Source organism: Poecilia formosa, unplaced genomic scaffold, assembly GCF_000485575.1.
Source record: "Poecilia formosa unplaced genomic scaffold, Poecilia_formosa-5.1.2 Scaffold424, whole genome shotgun sequence".
NCBI classification, from domain to species: Eukaryota; Metazoa; Chordata; class Actinopteri; order Cyprinodontiformes; family Poeciliidae; genus Poecilia; species Poecilia formosa.
Window position 1 is genome coordinate 421072 of NW_006800363.1, and position 20205 is coordinate 441276.

The 20205-nt window shown below is 45.4% G+C and overlaps 1 protein-coding gene across 1 annotated transcript in view; it reads right to left on the reverse strand.

Moving 5' to 3' along the window:
* Positions 1–756: 756 nt before the first annotated feature.
* The window catches only part of gli2a (GLI family zinc finger 2a), a 36467-nt gene continuing 17018 nt past the window's right edge, over positions 757–20205 (reverse strand). The window contains exons 6-14 of the mRNA XM_016663510.1: positions 19329–19530; positions 18935–19112; positions 15425–15535; positions 15119–15259; positions 13867–14016; positions 7326–7490; positions 6967–7239; positions 4161–4506; positions 757–3942 (exon numbers count right to left, since the gene is read on the reverse strand). Coding sequence (XP_016518996.1) covers positions 1721–3942; positions 4161–4506; positions 6967–7239; positions 7326–7490; positions 13867–14016; positions 15119–15259; positions 15425–15535; positions 18935–19112; positions 19329–19530 — 3788 coding nt within the window. The 3' untranslated portion in view covers positions 757–1720. The remainder of the gene's footprint in view (positions 3943–4160; positions 4507–6966; positions 7240–7325; positions 7491–13866; positions 14017–15118; positions 15260–15424; positions 15536–18934; positions 19113–19328; positions 19531–20205) is intronic.

Below are 20205 nucleotides of genomic sequence, written 5' to 3' on the forward strand. Positions count from 1 at the left end.
TTCTACAGTTATGATGGTAGTTATAAGTAGTCCAGTGTGTTTCACTTCATTTGAGGTAAGACTTAATATCAATAACTCTGGTAGCATTGCATTTGACTTCTTTATAATTGTTGCTACTAGTTTCAATTTACTTGAGGTAAAAGTTAATATTAATGACACTGTAATGACACTTAATGACATATTCATAACTGGTGCTACTTGTTCCACTTTAGTTGATGTAAATTGTTAATGAGTCTGTTATTAAATCATTTAACTGTGTAATAAAGCTTAGTGAAATCTTTATTGCTTGTCTTATTTGTTTTGCTTTATTTCAGGGAGCGGAAATATTAATCATTGTTTTGTTAAAGCTTTTGCTAGTGTAATAATTAAATCATTATTACTACTATTATGACAAATTTATGTTAGATCATGATTTCTTGGTTAATGACAAGTTGTCATAACAAAGACATTTTGAATAATGTCGACTTTGTATTAAAAGTATTATTTACCGAATGACGCTTTATGACAACAGTCATAAATATTCATGAAGGCTTATTCATGTTCATGACAGGTGTTATGACATGTTTATGACAGTGTCATGACAGTCTTATTCAACCCCCTTCAAATAAAGTGTTACCAAGTTCATCTTCCAGCAGGACAACTAGCCTGAACATGCAGCCAGAGATATTATGGGATGGTTAGAACGGCCTAGTCAAAGTCCTGCTGAAAATCTGAAACCTGCTAATTTTAACATCTGACTCCAATGAAAACACAAAATGAATTTAACAGAAAAGAGAAGATAGTTTATTTAAAATGTACAAAAGCTACACAGTCACTGAGTGGAGCGGGACACATGGATGGGGTCGAGTTCACTGGGATTGAGTCTCTGCTGACAACACAGACAATACATCATCATCACCACCAGGGATGAAGAAGAAACTCTGATCCAGAAACAAAACCTTCAGAATTAAAACCCAGGAAGGGTGTCTGCAGGGACACCCTGGGATGGTGTCCCTTCCCAGAAGACACCATCCTGTAGGGTGAGTCCAGCCTCCTGCCAGAACCCGCAGCTGGTTTCGCTCTCTAACTGTGAGGACAGAGGACAGGAGGCGTCCGCTGGGACAGAGGGTTTTCATCTCCATAACAGACCAGAACAATGGATGCTCCCATCCACACTCCTGGAACCGTATTCTCTGGGCCAGTCTCTCCCCAACCGGAAGGTGGAGGTCCATCTCCTTCCAGCTGAGGAACATGGCCTCCGGCGGGGTTAGGGTCAGTCTTTAATCAAAAAGCAAAAGGAAACATTCCCGACATAAAGTGGAGCTGTTAGCAGCCCCAGTTTAAACACACAGAATACAGCATAAGTTAAAATGGTAAACTCCAAACACATCAGAGATCAGTCTTCCTGTATCTACATGTTCATTACCTGATAAGTGTGTCCTCAGGTGATGAGCTGTGATGTCCCAGAAAGGCACAATATGGTCTGTTTTCAGTGCACCACTTTGTAAACACCAGTAGTCCTGACAGGCATTAATACACCCTGGGCTGGGTTACTGTTAAAATATGGCTTTAAAGACAGAAAACAGTCCCTCCAGCTAAGCTAACTATGAAAAAGAGAAGATTATCATGGTCCCATAGACAGCGGAAACAAAGGTCTGAAGCAGCCAATCAGTGCTTTCTGCGAGTTTCCTGAAGGTGCCCAGGTTGTTCCCATCTCCAGAAAAAAGATGAGGTGGAGGTCTCAACTGATCAAGTTGAGGAACTTGCTCTCTTCAGCCAGAGCTGTAAGCATGGAGTTCATGTCTCCAATGGCCATGTTGCCGATCCCAGCTGGGACAGACGCCAGGGTGACGGAATTGCGTGGCGTGGTGAGACGGGAGGAGCTCTGGGACAGGCTCTGCAGAAGCCCTGGACTCAGCGTCCCAGACATCAGGCTGGAATGATCTCCGTCATCTAGCATGGTGTCGAAGTCGATCTGAGTGTGCTCTGTGGCTCTGGACCGGCTGGTGGACGAGTCAACGGTACTGCTGGAGACCTGGTTGGCTCCTGGAGAGGCCATGGCGGCTGCAGCAGCCATGTCACTGCAGGTGGCCTCATTGACACTTGGGGACATCGAGTCATCATCACTGCTGTGAGACGAAGGCTGAAACATGTGAATCTGAGCCATGTAGAACACAGCAGAGTTCTGGTTGACTGGGCTGCTGTGGTTCAGTCCCTGGCTCTGCCTCTTTGGGCTTGCTTCAGAGCAGATGTTACTGGGGTTCAGTTCAACTAGCCTGGGGCTCGGCTGGGTCATGGCAGAGGCTGAGTGGTGTCTGGGGAAGGACTTGGGCTCGTTAGGCGGCCGGGGTTGTAACATCCCTCTGGCTCCGTTCTGGATCACATACTGCTGCTGTTTGAGGGGAATGCTGTAGCTTTGCTCCTGGTTCACTTGGTTCCCATGACAGTACCCTTCAACCTGGGCTCTGGTCTTAAAGCTCTGCAGTTCAGAGCTAGCCACAGTGTTGAGGGTTGTGGTAGAGCTTCCAGATAACAAACGAAGCCTTCCTTCCTGACTGAGCCCTTGCTGATGACTCATGTGCTCATTAAAGCTGCATTGTCTCTGCTGCTGCTGATGCTGGAGGGAGGTATTCCCCGGCCTCTGGAGGCTGTGGTACCCCTGTATAGAGAAGTTGTGGCTTATCGGGACGACCTGCTGGTTGCCGCTCGGGGCATTTAGCACCCCAGAGCTGTGCCTTTGCTGAGTGGCAGCCAGGTTGCTCCTGATGGGATGCTGCTGAGGTTTGGGGAGTTTGGTGTCCATCGTCCCGGAACTCACCTCGTTCCATTGCACTGGCATGTTGTTCTTATTGTCTTGTGGCGATGGGAAGAGGTGCTGAGAACCACTGACACCTCCCTGGTAGGAAATGTCATGACCAGACTGTGCCAGGGTGGCGTCCACCATGGCCATCCTCCTTTGTCCATGAAAGTGCAGCGGAGGGGCCATGCTGGCCTGGTAGCCCTGACTGTTATAGCTGTGACTTGTTGGGCCAGAACTCTGAGACCTCAGGTACTGAACCACATCATCTGGAAGCACAAGCTCATCTTCTGCACTCTGCTCCCCACTGCTCATCAGCCTTTCGACTGCCATGGTCTCCATAGCAATGTTCTCAGAAATGCTTGGTGGTCTTGGGGCGAATGGGTAACGCTGGAGACTCCCATCTGAGCGTGTGTAACCCTGCATAGCCAACACTTGATGGCGCTCGGCAGATGACGGGGCATTCATAGGGTTCACATTGTTCATGCTGCTGTAGCGCTGACCCCTTGGAAGAGACGGCGGGTCTAGAGGTGGACGGCAGACGGGGTCACTTGCGCGACGTGGGAGGTTGGTGGGAACTTCATGGGGCATCATGCTGTGTGAGCCATAGGTGATGTCGCTGCACCGCCGGGTTGCATCGCTGGTGGCCGGCTGGAGGAAGGAGGAGCCTTCCTGGTAGTCGCTGTATAGAGCCATCCTTGTCCTCAGGCTCATTCGATCCATGTTGGGGAGAGGAGTAGGTGGAGCACCTCCAGTAGCGGCTGCATACTTTGCTTTGAGCCGATAATGCTGGGCTGGGGTTAGACTCAGAAGGCTGGGCAGGGCTCCTCCACCAGCTACACCTACACCACAGTGACTGGCCTCGCTGGAGCGCCTGGACAGATCGGTGGAGATCGGGTCGTACGAGTCGGCTGAGCTGATGTTGTTGTGGCGGTTAGCGCCAAACTGGGATGCCTCACTGGAGCGCCGGCTAGAGTAGCAGGGTGAGATGCCGGAGGAGCGTCGACTGAAGGTGTAGGCTGAGCTGATGGTGCTGGTGATGCTGTCGCGGCGGTCGTTGAGCTGGTTCAGCAGCGTTATGTCACAGGAAGTCAGCTCCCCAGTGGGTTGGCCAGCGTACGGAGCGTGGAGGCTGCTCGTCATGATGGAGCTCTCTAGCAAGGAACCTAGCAGACACGAAGGGAAAATTACCCCAAGAACCTAGATGGTTCTGTGAAGTTTTACAGTTTACAGAGAGATTATGATTGATTTCTGTTCCCATAGGGCAGAGGGAAGCAGCTGGTAAATGCTGTCCACTGGTTTTTACTCTAACTGGCCTGATCTTCTTCACTGCTGGAGCTCAGAGACATTAGTGGTTCATGGACATTCAACATGTGATGCTCACCAGCTGCAGGGATGGGAGGAAGCTTCATGCCCTGTGGTCTGCTGGTAGCCCAGCTGCAGGTCTCCCGCACCGCCTTCAGCCTCTCTTGCTTGATGTTCTCCAGCTTGATGGTGACCGCTCCTCCATGAGCCACCGATTTCCTCAGCTGAAGCCCCATTCCTGCCTGCAGCACCCCTGCGGGGATTGTGGAGTCGACCGTGGGACCCTCGTCCGGCGCACTGAGGTCCCCGAAGCTGCCCCCGCTGTACATGGCCATCTCTACCCCACTGTCGTTGTTGTTGGCGCTGCTGAGAGGCGACGGCTCGCTGCTGCACGATGACTGGCCGCCAGGACTGGACTGATGCGTCTACAGAGGAACAGCAGGGGGCAGCAGTCATGCAACACTGAAAATATTCTGCTCAAACTGATTTGGGTTTTCTGTGGGAATATTTGATGCAAATAAAGACAAAGAATGAGATGAAAGGTGATAAAAATGCAAATGAAAATAGAACCATGCCATGTTCACACAGCTCCATTATGCATTAATCACTAGTTAATTATTACCAAAGTTCAGATATTCTGACTGTAATGGTGTTTTGTAATGACTAATGCAGGCCTGTACTTCGAGAGTCATTATTTATGGATGCATGGGATTTATTAACAATATGAAAACAAGAGAATAATAGATGATTCTATGTTAAACAGTCCAGAATCCAGAAGTCTGATCATAGTTTGACCCACAGCTGAAAACTGATTTGCTGAATATTAATGTGACAGCGGCCGGATGATCGGCTCGACTGGAGCGATTCATGCAGGTCTTTCATATGAATAAAGAGACGGAGATGCTCTCTCACCTCAGAGATGTCTATCCGATTGTTAGAGGAGAAGCAGAGGAAAGCAAGAAGCCAGACAGTTCAGTGGAAAACGACTCAGTCAACATTTATGGGAACCCGAAACACATTTTATTCTCCTGCTTCCCCAGCAGCAACCAGCATTCACACCCCTTGAGGTGACTGGAGGTGATATTAATGTTTGGACTCTGGTCCAGACTCCGCTCCGGACTCAGGTCTGATAGAGACTTGGCTGCAGATTAGGGTGATGGTAGGAAGGCCTTCCATGGAGGCTTTGAAAGCTGTTCAGTTGTAATTGGATGGTCTGAATGCTGTGATGCTAACTAATGGGTCCAAATGCTATTCAACATTTAAATTTTATTGAAAACTTTTTGAACATTGAAGTCTCTTTTCTTCTCTTCCTCTTAGTTAAAGAGTTCCTGGTTGAAACCTTTAAATCTGCCAGGGGTGTGAATAGTTTAAGGCGTAACTGTAGAAGATAAATGTGAAATCTCTGCCCAAAATCACCATTACTTAAAAAACTGGACTGCACCAGAGTTCACATGTTACCTGAGGCTGAAACAGAACATCCTCCACACAGCAGAACATGGTAATGGCAGGAGCATGCTGTGGGGATAATTGACATGATGCCAGCTCCACCCACATGCGGACGTAGAGCAATCCTCTGTCAATCATTCCAGTACATTTGTCAGCAACTGACCAATTGGCGGTCGCAGTTTGTCTGGAGGTTTCACGCCCTTATCTTCAACAATATTGTCAGTGGTCATCTCAGCAAACACGCTGCGGTCAGAGAGATTTCCAGGAAAAGAATAGGAAGTCATGGCCCAGCATTGTCAGTGGGGAATGGGCAACCCCAACAGCCGTTGCCCAGAACAAGTGGAGGGTGGAATACATTTTATTACATTTCCAAAACCAAAAGAGTCTGGAATATCACAAGAAATGGATCATGGCCTGCAGCCAATCTCATGTCCAACTGAATGCAACTGTGAACAGTAACTACCACGTCAGTCTGCACAAAGGTAACTGGTAGTAAACATCCCATTTTTTGTCATAAAGGCACATCTTCATAGCATGGTCATCAAATCAAAGATCAATAAGTAAAGGTGTGCTGGATTTTATATGTGCAGATTCCAATGGTAGCTCTGTGGCAGCATGATAATGTGCTGCAGTAACTGCAGTATTTACATTTAATAACCTTTTTATGCTATTGTTTATTTTTAACCATTTCCCTGAAGGAAGATTTTCACAAGCTGGTATTATTCAAGTCATTTCTCACCTTCTAGAATGTGCAAAATGTGTCCGACAGATTCACACTCAGATCCAACCAGACTTTGTTACCCTCAGAATTGATCCCCATTTATCGTTGAATTCTCTGTTGTTTCTAATAATCTTACAGACCTGAGGTAGGATTCGTTAGAGAATTTTCTTGCCTGCCATCTTTGCCTCAGTGTTGTATTATAAGGCAAAAATGACTCAAAAATGTCTCAGGTAATGCATTGAGTTCCACTACCTACCGCTATACATAACACAGCTTGTTGGAGTTTGGTTTGCTCTACGTCCACATGGGGGCGGAACTGGCATCATGTCAATTAAACTGGCCAGAAATAAATTAGGAAATTAAGAAAAATAAATAAGAGCATTATTTTGTAATTTTGGACTGACATCTCAAAACCAACAAACTCCAGAAAAAGCCTGATCTCCAGTTTAAAGATGTTTCCGTCTGACTGAAATCCTCACCATCTGCTCTGTGATCAGTCGGTGGTAAAACATCCTGAAAAATGCAGCCAGAAACGCATTTTAGCATCAGGGACGGGACTCATGCCATGCTGAGGGAAACGGGCAGTTCGATAGAAGAAAGACTAACTAGCCTTTGAGACGGTTAATTAGGGAAGAGAAGCAGATATAGATTTAGGATGGTGGAGGAGAAAGTGTCCTGCTAGCTGCAATCCCGTGACGGTGAGGTTACAGGAACTCACCACAGAGTTCTCCATCTTGATTGGTTTGACCTGCAGCCGCTCGTCTCCTCCTCTGGATGCGCCGTTGGCCTCTGTCTTCCTGTCTGCGCCCGCCGGGCCATGCTTGGCATCATTCTCCCCGTTTCCTCTAGGGGGCAGTCTAGGCGGCGCGTCGCTCCGCTGCTTCTTAGTGACGTGGGCGTCGGGTCCGTGAACCGTCTTGACGTGCTTCCTAAGGGAGCTGGGGTCGGTGTAGCGCTTGGTGCAGCCGAGGATTTTACAGACGTACGGTTTCTGCAAACAAACGTCTAGTTTACTGCCAAACACATTCAACCGCTGGCTAAGCACCGTCTTCATGGAGGCACATAGGAGACCGGTACCTCATTGGAGTGTGTGCGGTTCTGATGCTTGGCCCTATCCGAGGCGTTGGAGAAAGCCTTGTTGCAGCCTTCGTGCTCACACACGTACGGTTTCTCGCCGGTGTGGGACCGGAGGTGAGTCTTCAGATTCTCTAGGCGAGAGTAAGCCTTGAAGCATCCCTCAAACTGCAGAGACACAGGGGACCAATGAGGGACCAACTGGCAACTGGACGCTTAATGCAGGTACAAACACCATTATACACCGAGTCAAGAAACGCCCAATGGCGTGAGGCGGAGCTCCTTGTAGAGACAGAGTACTGCTGCTGCTTGCAGCGCCTCCTAGTGGAGACAGAGAGTACTGCTGTCTGCAGCTCCTTGTTCTCAACAAGCTACCATCTGGTTTCATCCACTCCTCCTTGGGAAGAGACTGAAGAGAAAACATAATCAAATCAGAGAAAATGTCAGAACTTCTTCCCTTCAGAGCTGCAGCTCTGAGACGGTCCATGAGGGACTCATTAGGGAGCGGGGCCCCCTGCTGGGGAGTTATCTTAATTACCCCCCTCACTGCTTTCATGCTTGCAGCAGGACAAGAGCTTTAAAGCTTTGCTTCAGTCGGCAACATGGAATATTCCTGCTCTGCTGCAAAACTATTTTGACTCCTTCAACTTTATTTAAACAGATTTATGTTTTCTTTTTATTTAGACAGATTTCCATCTCATTCATTAGTTACATTTAAGGTTGCACATGAAGATGGAAGCAGACAGTCCAAGTGATTTTGTCCATACTGCCTTTCTAGTATTTTTTTACAGACCGTCACCGATTTTGGTTGTGAACGATAACAAAATTGAACAAAACTGGGGAGTGCACCACTTCGAGCAATAAAAACCACAATAACAAAAAAGGGCAGGACACATAATTCATAAGAACAGTCAGATGAAGTCAGATCTAGTTGGGTTTACATACTCAGTCCATTTGGTCCAGATCTTATACAGTTCTTCTTTTTCTACTTGGAAGGAAAAATAAATCTTTTCCATAACATAAATCTGGTAAACAATTTCAATCCATTCATCGATAGTGGGTGGTTCTGATTGTGTCGGCTTTCTTACTGGCTGCCAGTAGTATAGCCAGCAGTTTGTTTGTCTTTATTGGTCCATGAGTCCAGTTGTAGGTTGCCCAGTGACAACGTTTCACATTTGAATGGAATGTTTACATTGAATATATTTTCAATATGTTTGTGGAGCTCTTCCCAAGATGGTTTTATTACCTGGCAGTCCCAAAAAACATGGAGGTGGTTGGCTCCCTTAGACCCACAGAGTCTCCAGCAGGCGTCTCCGATACTTTGAATGTGTGGAACAAAAAATGGTGCGATGTTTTTCCAGCAAAACTCCCGCCATGTGTTTGATCCGGTCGAGGCCCACTGCTGTGTACATATTTCCTCCCAGCTTTCTTGTGAGATTATCACCTTCATTTCTTTTTCCTTTCCTCCTTATGTATTCTGTATTCTCATGTTTGGATAGTTGTATTATATAATTTAGAGATAATTCTGCTGTCTGATCTGGGCTTAATTAATGTTAGAAATTCCCCCATGAAACTTGAATCACTTTTTGTCAGCACCTCTTTAAATTTCTATTAAAATAAAGTCTCACCTCCAGGTACCTAAAAAAAAATCATCTTTTTTGATGATCCTTCTGTCAGGTTTCAGACTTCTGGGATCTGCTGTTCTTCCTGTAACTTATAATCACTAAGTAGGGCTGTTATTGGGATTCATTTGCCTTCTCTTTCCTTCCATTGAAGACGGTGGATCATAGTTAAATGTTAATACTTGAGTTTTATTTATATTAATTTTGTAACTAGAGATTAAACTCTTCGAGCAACTTCATCAGTTTTGGGATCGTCTGTGTGGGCTGCGTTATACTTATCAATAAATCGTCAGCGAACAGTTTTTGTTGACCTGATTTCTTTGTGACCTTTGACCTCTGCCTGATCAGTTGACTCATGGGTTCAATAAATAAGGCAAAGAGGAGCGGCGAAGCACAACACCTCTGTCTCGTTCCTCTTTCCAAAATGAATGAATTGGTCAAATCTCCATTAATTTTAATTCTAGCTGTTGGTTTAGTATATAACGATTTAAATGTGTCAATTATATGAAATCCAAATTTAGAGAGCACTTTATATAAAAAAGTCCACCTTACTGAATCAAATGCTTTCTCTGCATCTAAACTAACATCAATGCCTCTAGGTTTTGCTGAGTGACTTCTCTCATAATGTGTTTTTCTAATGTTGTCTTTGCCTGACAAAGCCAGTCTGGTCTTTATGTATTAAAGCTGGTAATATGACTTCTATTCTTTTAGATCAGGGGTGCCCAAGTCCAGTCCTCGAGAGCTACCGTCCTGCAAGTTTTAGAAGTACCCTTACTCCAACAGACCGGGATCAGAGGCCTGATAACGAGCCATTCATTTGGTTCAGGTGTGTTGAAGCAGGGAAGATTAAATACCTGGATGGATATGAAAGTTGCAGGATGGTAGCGAGGACTGGCCTTGGGCACCCCTGTTTTAGATAATATGGAGGTGAAAAGTTTATAATCATTGTTTAGAAGACTAACAGGACGATAACTCCCACATTCCAGTTTGTCTTTCCCTTCCTTCGGTATGACTGAAATCACTGCCTCTCGCCATGAGGGGGAATATTTTTATTTTCTAAAACCCAGTTGAACGTTTCCTCTAATGTTGGAATTAGTTGGTCTTGCATAATTTTGTACCATTCAGTAGTGAATCCATCAGTCCCTGGGGACTTTCCTTTTTTAGTTCTCCTGATTGCTGATTGAATTTCCTCTTTTGTAATTTTGGATATTAATTTCTTTTTTTGTTCATCAATGATCTTTGGAAGATTGACCTTTTCCAGAAAGAAAGGCATCGATCTGGTTGTCGCTGCTTGTCTGTGATTGGGAATATAGTGTTTTATAGTATGCTTGGAAGCAGTTTTTGATTTTCTCCGGATTAGTTTCTATTTCCTTTGTTGCACCGTTTCTTATTTTATGTATAGTCCTTCAGGCTTGTTCTTTTCTTAACCTATATGATAAAAGTTTCAGGGATTTCCCACCTACCTCATAGTATTGTTGCTTTATAAAATGAGCTTTTTTTTGGATTTCCTGAGTATTTATTTCTTCTATTTCTTTTTTTAGTTTTATAATCTTATGTTTGGTATTGTCATCTTTGGGAGACTTTGGATGTTCTCTCTGTAATCTTTTCAAATCCTCTTCTAACTCCTGGAGGGTTTTTTTCTCTGATTCTCTTCTCATATGAGTTTATGGATATAATTTTACCCCTAATCACTGCTTTTAATGCGTCCCAGATTATAGGAGGAGTTACTTCCTCATTATCATTATTTTCTAAATATAAATTAATTTCACGTTTTAGTTTATCTCTAATGACTGATTTAGAGATAAAATCGTGGACCTCCTCTTAGGCAGACTGAGATGTAAATGGGACCATGATCTGAAAGAGAACTAGGGCGTATTTCACAGCTGTCTACCCTACAAAGATCTCCCTTGAACAAAGAAGTAATCTATGTGGGAGTAGACGTTGTGAATAATCTCAACTCTTTGGGTTTCTTTCTCTCCAAACGTCGACGACTCCCACCTCACTCATCCAGGTATTTAACCTTCTGCTAATGTCTTTTGTGTTGGGTTTCCCATTTGATGAGTCAATTCCATCCATCCATTTTCTAACACCCTTGTCCCCTAGTGGGGTCAGGAGGAACTGCTGCCTCTCCTGCTAACGTTCCTGGCGAGAGGCAGGGTCACCTGGACAGGTCACCAGTCTGTCACAGGGCAACACAGAGACACACAACCACACCTAGGGACAATTTGGAGAGACCAATTAACCTGACAGTCATGTTTTTGGACTGTGGGAGGAAACCAGAGAAAACCCACCAGGCACAGGGAGAACATGCAGACTCCATGCAGAAAGACCGGGTCCGGGAATCGAACCCAGAACCTTTCTGCTGCAAGGCAACAGCTCTACCCACTGCACCACTGTGCAGGCCTTGATGAGTCAATTTTCAGATTTAATCGGACATTAAAATCTCCACCACATATTAAAATCCCCTGACTTTTTGTTGTCATTACATCGACTATTTGTTTATAAAAGGACCAGTCACTTCCAGGAGGAACATACACGAGAGTTATCACGATTCCTTCTGCTTTGCCTGTAACCATGACAAATCTGCCTTCATTGTCGTTATATTCTGAAACGTGCTCATAATTTACAGCCTTGGATATGAGGGCCGCCACTCGTCTCCGCCTCCCTGATCCATGTGAAGAGAAGTAAACATGTTTAAATCCTTGTTTATTTAATTTGGCATGTTCTGAGTCCTTGAGCGTCTCTTGCAAAAAAGTGACTTGGATTTTATCTTTCTTTAATTTTGATAAGATTATTTCCCTCTTAACTGGATTGAGTACTCCATTTATATTAAATGATGCCATTTTTAAAGATCCGTTTTGCATCTATGTGATTCTCCTCCCCATCTCACTCAGATACCTGGTGGATTTCCCCTCCCCTTGAGAACCGACAGGGAACAAACATTTAACATAACACACATAAAACTGAACACAATTTGTCCATGTAACTTCCTAAGTAGGGTTCTATTAGCCTGACCCTGAGAGTCCCCACAAGGGGCAACCTGCAACAGTCACATTTCGGAAAAAAAGGAAAAGGCGAGAAAAGTGTCCAAAGGAAAAAAAAAGGTCCCAAATGAACCGGATTGTTCTATAGTTTGTTTCCACCACTAGTTACAGATTTGGTTGAAGGTATTTCACAGTTCCTCCCACCGTCTTTGGTCTGGGGAAGATCCTCTAGGTCTCCTGAAGGCTCGCAGCTTCTCCTTGTAACTGGAACCCCAGCCGGCTTTAAATGTGCCCTTCATCGCTCGTCGGTCCACTCTTGTCCAAGACAGCTGCTGCACCTGCTCCATGAGCGTCTCCGGAGGTTTGATGGTTGATACGGTGAAGCCTCGACTCAGCAGGTCCTCTGATGCCTCCTCTACTGTATCATAGGTTTTGGTTCCGTCTTCGTATCTAACACGCAACTTCGTGGGGCAGAGGGTCTGGAAGTGGATGTTATTTTCCTTGGATACTTTGCGGCTTTCGGTATATTCCCTTCGTCTTTTAAGTATGAGAGGTGGATAGTTGTGATCCAGGTTTATATGATTTTCTTGCCAGGTAAATTATAAAACTCAAGACCTTCATGCAGTAAGCTTTCAAACAAATGAGGTCATTGTCGATTCCTTCTTGGAACCCTCCGATACTCTAAACATCATTATATCTTCACGTCTGGATCGACTTTCCAGATCCATCAATTTCTCCTCCAGCTTAGCATGTAGCTTTAGCATAGCCGTGATGACCTCCTCCATGTTTAGGATCCTTTCTTCTGCCTTCTCCATACATCCCTTCACCTCCTCCATCCTGGTGTTCACTTTTACAATTTCTTCTTTTTATGGTCTCAGATTGATCTTTATTTTCTTGGCGAAACCCTCTTAGTTCTTGGAGTCGGCCATTTTTAGACGCTCCGCCTTTTTACTTGTTGGCTTCAATGCGCTAGCTGCTAATTCTTGCTGCATTCCCGTGTTTCTCACTCATCTGACTTCAGTCGGCATTTATCGCTTGAAGCAGTGGTACAACTTTTTTCCCTTTTTAAGGAGTTATATTGGTAGCTTTACTTAGTTTATATGGGGAAATTTCTCTAATTACTCTGGTTCAACCAGGAGCGCTCTCACTATGCGACCCTCTTGATCAGCGTTTCTCCACCTGGTCCTCAGCCCCCCTGCTCTGCATGTTCTAGATGAGCCTCTATTCCAGAACAGCTGATCCAAATGACTGCAGGACCATCAGGAGCTGCAGAAACCTGCTAATCACCCAGAGATACATCCAGGTGGCAGAAGGGAAACACCTGAAACATGCAGGACAGGAGGCCTGAGGACCAGGATGGAGAAACACTGATCCTGATGGTGGTTTGACCCAGAAGTCTATTTTATGGGCTTTAGCATGACGAACCAAGAGAGTAGAGCTGAACTGGGATGGTTAGGGTAACTGACTCTGTTTTCAACATTTTTTTACAAATAAGAATCCCAAAAAGCGTTGTTTGCATTTATGTTCAGCACCTTCACTCTGATGCCCCTAAATAAAGAACAGCTCAACCTCCAAATCACACCATCTAAATCTGTACAGTCAGTGACCTAGTCAAAGTCCAAACCTAGATCCAACTGAGGATCTCTTGGAGACGGATATTCTGATATTTTCTCCCTCCAGTCTGTCTCAGCTGGAGACCAACCAAACTTCTGACTGGGGCGTAAATATTTATGCACTGTGGAAAACCAATAATTCATTTTCCTTCACATTTGGTGACTTTCTATTGTCTGATGCAGAACATCTCCAACTGAACTGAAGTTTGTGTTTGGTACCATCTGGTACCAGTAGAAAGTACACCTGGTCAGAATGTTGATCAGTGTCAACATCCAGGTTTGCACAAGGTTTTCATGTTTGTATCATGTTTTCAGCCCTCCTCACCGTGCATTTGTGCGGCTTCTCGCCGGTGTGCCTCCTCATGTGGACCACCAGCATGTACTGGGCCTTGAAGGGCTTCTGCTCCCGGGAACAGTCCTCCCAGCGGCACACAAACTCCTTCTTCTCTCCGTGGATGTGGTCGTTGTTGATGTGCTGCGTGGAGGAAAGCAGCTCAGGTCAGCCATGTCTCTGCAGCAGACACAGCTCTACACACAGTGCAGATAGAAATATAGAAGTAAAGAAGAGCAAGTGGAATGAGTGGAAGTATGCCTGATCTGGATCTGGACCTTCTGGTAGCCTAGGGCTATCGGCTATCAGCTGCTGACTGTTGCAGTCAGCATCTTACAGCAACAATGTATTTCATGAGAAACAAATGGGAGTTAACTTTTCAAAGTCATGTTATCATAAATGTTTCAGTCTTCATATCTAGTTTAAAGGCTGCAGATAAACAGTTAGCCTGCTAACTAAATATGTAGCCTGGAGCATTTAGTTTGCCAACAGTTAGTTTGGAGGCGCTAGTTTATCCGGTGTAGTGAGGAGTTATGGACGTTGCTCACCATAATTCAGTAAATAATCCCAAACTCCCAGATTAAAAGCTCCTGGATGAAAACAACAGCATGGTGGCGCTCTCTCTGTGTCGCTTTGCTAACACAAAATGGAGGACGATGGATCTAGTGGTTCTGGTTCTGCAGAGATGTTTCCTTCCTGCTGCAGCTGGGAGACAGTTGGTCAGCAACGGGTGGGGGTGGGATCGGTGGATTTATAGCTGCGCCCGCACAGGTCGGGAAGTTGCTGACCAAGAGGTCAGAGATCACCAAGAACTCTGTGGGGTGGTTGTTAAGGTCAGTATCACTAAGCAGGAAGGACATCCGGGGCAGAACCGACCCAATCAGAATCATGTAATGACTGCCTGGTCCAGAGAGGAAGGCCCTGTGGGCCAGAAGTTCTGTTAGGGTTCTGGGCGGGTTTAGATCCACCAGAACCAGAACCAGAATTAACGTGAACTGGACCGACTGGTTCAGTTCATATGGTTCTGGGGCCAAAGCCCAGTTATGAATGGGAGGACCAGAACCAGGTCTGGACTAGAACCTTGACCAGAATTCTGGACTCTCAGAACTCAGACCTAACCCCTGACCCTAATCTTGATTATTGGACTACACCTGACAGGAACTGAGCCAGTCTAATGCTCATCTGTAGATGGCTGTAGTGCAAACTGGCTGTGAAGCAGCTGGATTAAATAATCCCTGGGTCTCACATGGACAAGCTGGTCCTGGGTGTCGTACTCCCTGCTGCAGCCCTCCCAGTGGCAGTTGGTCTCGTAAACGGCCTCTGGCTCCTGCTTGCACTCGTCCTTGTCCAGATCTTCGCTCAGGTCCAGGACTCCTCCGGCGTGGTCCTGATGGCAACAACAAGTGGCAGGAAAAAAACCTCTTTATTCTGACTCATTAAAATGATCCTTAATCTGCAGCTTCATTACAATCAATCAAAGGTGAATCGGTAAACACTGGTTTCCGGGGAGTGGAGCTGTTCCGCCTTCTGGTTCTGGTTCTGCTGGTCCCACCTGAGCGGACGGTGAAATGGGAACTGGACCCTCTGCTTCAGTCTTCACCTTGGTCCTCTTGGTGTTCAGCGGATTCACTGTGCTGCTGACCGCCGGATCTCCACCGGAGCTCTGAGCAACACAAAGACAAGAGAGGGAAGTCAGAGGAAGACACGAAACATCTGAAAAAAGAGTCACATGACCAAGAGACTCCTGAACTGGTCTCTGTGTCGCCTTTGGATGAAGCACGTCGTATTAATGCAGGGAATTGTCAGTTCATTAGATCTTTGGTGAAGCATTACAGATGTGTGGCAGAACAGATGACCTGTGTGGGGTGGTTTCATCAGAAACCTCTGAACAGAACCAAACTGCCACCAACCAGACGCAGCCGGGGCAGAAAGTCCAGCAGGAAGCACCTGAGGCATGTCTGACCCTGTTGATGAGCATTGCTCTGTGGTTCTGAATGGTCCATATAACTCGTATAAATTTTTGCTCATTTTTGTGCATTCTGTTTGATGAGGTTTTCCATCCTTGGTATTTCGGCAGACCAGGGGTTAGAGCAGGAGGAGGCACTGCCAGACCTGGAGGGAATCTGCTTCCTTACATGAAAATCCCATGACTTTCACATGTGATTACTTTGTGGTGATTCTCACATGTGAAATCATGGCACCTGTCTGTAGGAGTTGGACCAGGTGCATGTTTGAACCCCTGGGCCCCGAGGAACACCGGTACCCTCCTTCAGGTTGGGATCAGTGGACATGACGTTCTGGTAGGATCTCTGAGGGGATTCCTGATTCTCAGAGCGACTCCAGCTCTGAATCATGGATGGTAAATGGTAAATGGACTGAACTTATGAAGCTGCAGTCTGCAGGTGTGTGATGGATGTGAACGCTGAACATGAAGCATGTTGAGATGGAGCACTCTCACTGGTGATGGTTAGCACAGCAGGTCTTCATGCTAGATTCTGACTTTTCCCTTAGACTCCCCAATGCTCCCCTTTGTGATTCATCAATTAATGCTCTAAGTTCCTTCGATTTATTGGCATATTTTTCCATGTATGATTTGAAATGATTGGAACCTTCCTTTCAGGTGCTGCAGTTGTTTTAGGGGCAACAGAAGAGAGACAAATAACTAAAACTCTGTAGCAACAGAAATGCAGAGCTGGATTCGTCAGACTGGGAGCTGCCGCCAAGACTAAACAGTTTAGACGACTTTGAGATAGCAGAAACCTCGCCAAAATATGAAAGAAGAGTTACTGCTGCTGTTACAGATTGGGCCGGATGCATTAGGAGTGGGGGCTTTGATCTACCCAATGACTCTGAACATGACGCAGAGGCTGAAGGCCTTTAAGCGCTAATGGCGGCAGAGAGAAGGGGAGGTTTGAGGCTGCATCAGCGGAGGGGTCTAATCCCACCCAGACGCTCTGCAAAGACAGGATATGGTTCTGATCAGCGCTAATAAAGCTGTGGCGGCATTCCCAGAGACGCCAGGAGGGACGTCAGCTGGAGGTCACGACCTTTCTGTCACCTCTTTATTCATTTTAAGTCATTTATTCCTTCATTTGCTCATTTGAATTATTTTGCTGTTTGATCTTATTGTGAAGCACTTTGTGATTTTTTTATCTGTGAAAAGTGATGAATAAATAAAGTCTGAGCAGCTTGTTCTCTGAACAATAACCCTCTTATTGTTTTATTACACAATCAACCTTTAATCATTAACATTTAAACCAAGCATGTTCATTTGTGGCAAGAAATCCAACTGATTTATAAAACTCAATATTTTGTCATTTTCATTAAGATTATTATCAACACTTTAATTTCTTGTTGTGTTCAGTGTTATATTCCATGTTGGTTTAAAGTGGCTCTAAGCGTCTCATTCAGATTAACTGAAATTAGGACATATTTAGAAATAATAAAAATACAATTATCTATACATTTGAACAAAATCAGCATGTTATTCGCAGTAATACTGGGAAAAATATGGGTCATATCATAATGTAGTTGAGCAGAGATTGTATTTACTCTAAATAGAGAAGGTAACTCTACCCAGATATCTATCATTCTTCCTTCTCTCCTTCCTTCCTAACTCCGTCACGAGATAAATTAAAATAAAGTAAAGCACTCCAACATGAACAAAACTTAGACCGCACGGAGGCCTCAAACGTGTAAAGATCAGAGTTAAATTGAACTCTTACTTGGTTCACCATTATAACTCGGCCTGGGAGCACCTGTTCAGGTCAGACATCTTGGCTAAAGCAACAGGCTGGTTTCACCTGACCTCACACAGCTGAACCTCCAGAGCGCAGACAGAGGTCTGCGCTCTGGAGACCCTAACCCTAACCCTGGGAAACAATTCCCATGTTTATGCCTGCTCTGACTCTTCTAATCAAGAAAACAGGAAAGCCTATTACCGAGGGCCAAATGTCATTTGTAAATGTGACATGTAAAAAACTTGAAGAACATTGTAAAAAGTGAATTTTATGTCAGGACATTTAGGAGGCAAAGTTAACAGGAGGTTAGTTATCCAATGTGGTTTCTGTGGCTGTGTATACCATGCGCACCTAAACCAGTGTTTCATGTGGCGAGCTAGCCAGGAGTGCTAGCTTGCCACACTCCTGGTCCTGTTATGGTCCTGAATAAACAGGACCATAACAAATAAATTAAAGGGCTTAAAAATGGTCACATGGGTTACATTGACGTTGTAGCCACAACTGCTAGGTGCTAGCATCATATCTTATAAAACAGTATATGACACTCATCATGATAAAAACCAAACCACATTTTTCATGGAGCAGTTTGGTATCAAGGATCTGGGCCCACCCACTGAGAAAAAGTTGTACACCTCCAGACTGCTGCTTGGTATTGTGAGATACTTAAAGAACCAGGTAGTTTCTGATACCAACATCTTCAAGTGTTGGTAAATCTTTAATTTGTTTTCTACTCTTTATATCCAACATATTTGTTCATTTGTTTTGTGTATCTTTGCATTGGAATGGGGTGCTGTGGTGGGGCAGGGGTAAAGCACAACCCTCATATGCAGGCCTTGGTCCTTGACGTTCAAGTCCCGGCCTGGTGACCTTTGCCACATGCCCTGTCTCATTACCCACTTTCTTGACTGACCACTTTCAAGTAAAGACCACTTTGGCCAATATAACCTTTAATCAAACAAAACAAACAAGGAAAAAAAACTGATTTCAAGCTCTACAATACGGTGTCTCGCCAACAGTTACCTTCAATACCTTATAACTTCCTGCCTTTCCTCTGAAATTGCACCATGTTCATGTGTCATCAAAATCAATAAACTCTGCCCTCATATGGCAGCAAATGGGACCAATGCTTTTTGAATAATCCCACCTCATGCTGTTGCCATGGAAACGAGTTGGGGTCTGAAATTGGTGAAGCTACCCTCCCTTACCATCAAGACACCACATCCCCCCAGGGACCAAACCCCACAACTTGAGAATCACTGGTCAGCAGGTGAAGCTGGTCTGTAAGTGAAGCGAGTTCAGAAGGCTTATCATGCTGGTCCTACCTGGTTCACCTCTGCAGACATGGAGGACGTAGTGTTGGGGTGCTGGCGGGTGGGGAAAGAGGGCGGCGGTGGCTGCAGGAGGGGGGCCGTGTGGCCGAAGGTGTTGAGCGGTCTCTGCTGGGACAGCAGCTGCTGGTAGGCCACAGGGTTGAGGGAGTGGGGGAAGCTGAAGGTCGGGCTGCAGGAAGACACGGAGCAGAAGATTCAGAATGAAGGCCTGGAAACTTCACACAGAACCCAACACTACAGAACACAAGTTAAGCCTCTGAAAGACCTTCAGAAACTCTAGTGCCCTGCTAACCAACACAACTCCAACACCTAAGAGAAAGAAGCCGTGAACCGTCACAGACTGCTAACATGCCTAGCGCTGTGCAGAGCTGGCTAACATCCACACCTGAGTCCCCCCACGGACAGGTGTCCATAGGAGCTGCTGGCTGCTGAGCTGGAGCGCGAGTTGTTGATGTAGGCTACTAAGGAGTTGGGCGACGTGCGGATCATGGTCTGCAGGTCAATGCTGGCATCCGACAGCGGGGAGATGGACAGCGCCCTCTTCCTATTCAGCCGGGGCGTCAACCTTGGGCTGGAGAAACGGGACACTGGAGACAGAGACAACTTCAAGATCAGGAATTACCTGGAGGTTTCCCTCATCAGGGTTCTCATGACAGAATTCCTGACTTTTCCAAACACAAATTTCAAGGCTTCTTCCCTCATTTTAAGTAAACTTTACGATGAATTTGTTGTATAAATATCTACGAATGAACTGATGAACAGAATATTGATCTGTTTTCCTTTGCCAGGTCAACCTATCCAGGTGAAGGAAATTATTAAATTTCAGATGTTTTCAGTCTTGATAAAACCTTGAATAAAGAACCAGACCAGAACCTTGGACCAGAACCAGCAAAGAGCTGGAGGTTTGGCCTGGTTCTACTCCAGTCTGTCTCCTCATCTGTGCTGCTCAGCATGCGCAGCCTCTAGTGAATAATGAACGCTTCTCAGTTGTTACTGCGATAGCATCTCAAGTTAAATGGAGGCAATTCCATCTAATTGATTTGAGAATAGCATTAGAACAAAGGTGGAGTTCAGGGCCATCCAGAAAAACTCCAGGCTCCACTTCTTTGTTCAGTTTGCTCAACAAGCAGCCATCCATTCTTTTTATTGATGATTGAAACATTTAGCTGCAGGTTTCCTGAGAGAGGCCCAGATCGGAGCCAGCAGGTGCCTCAGGAAGCCAGGCCAGGCTGCTTTGTGTTTAACCAGGACATGATCAGAGG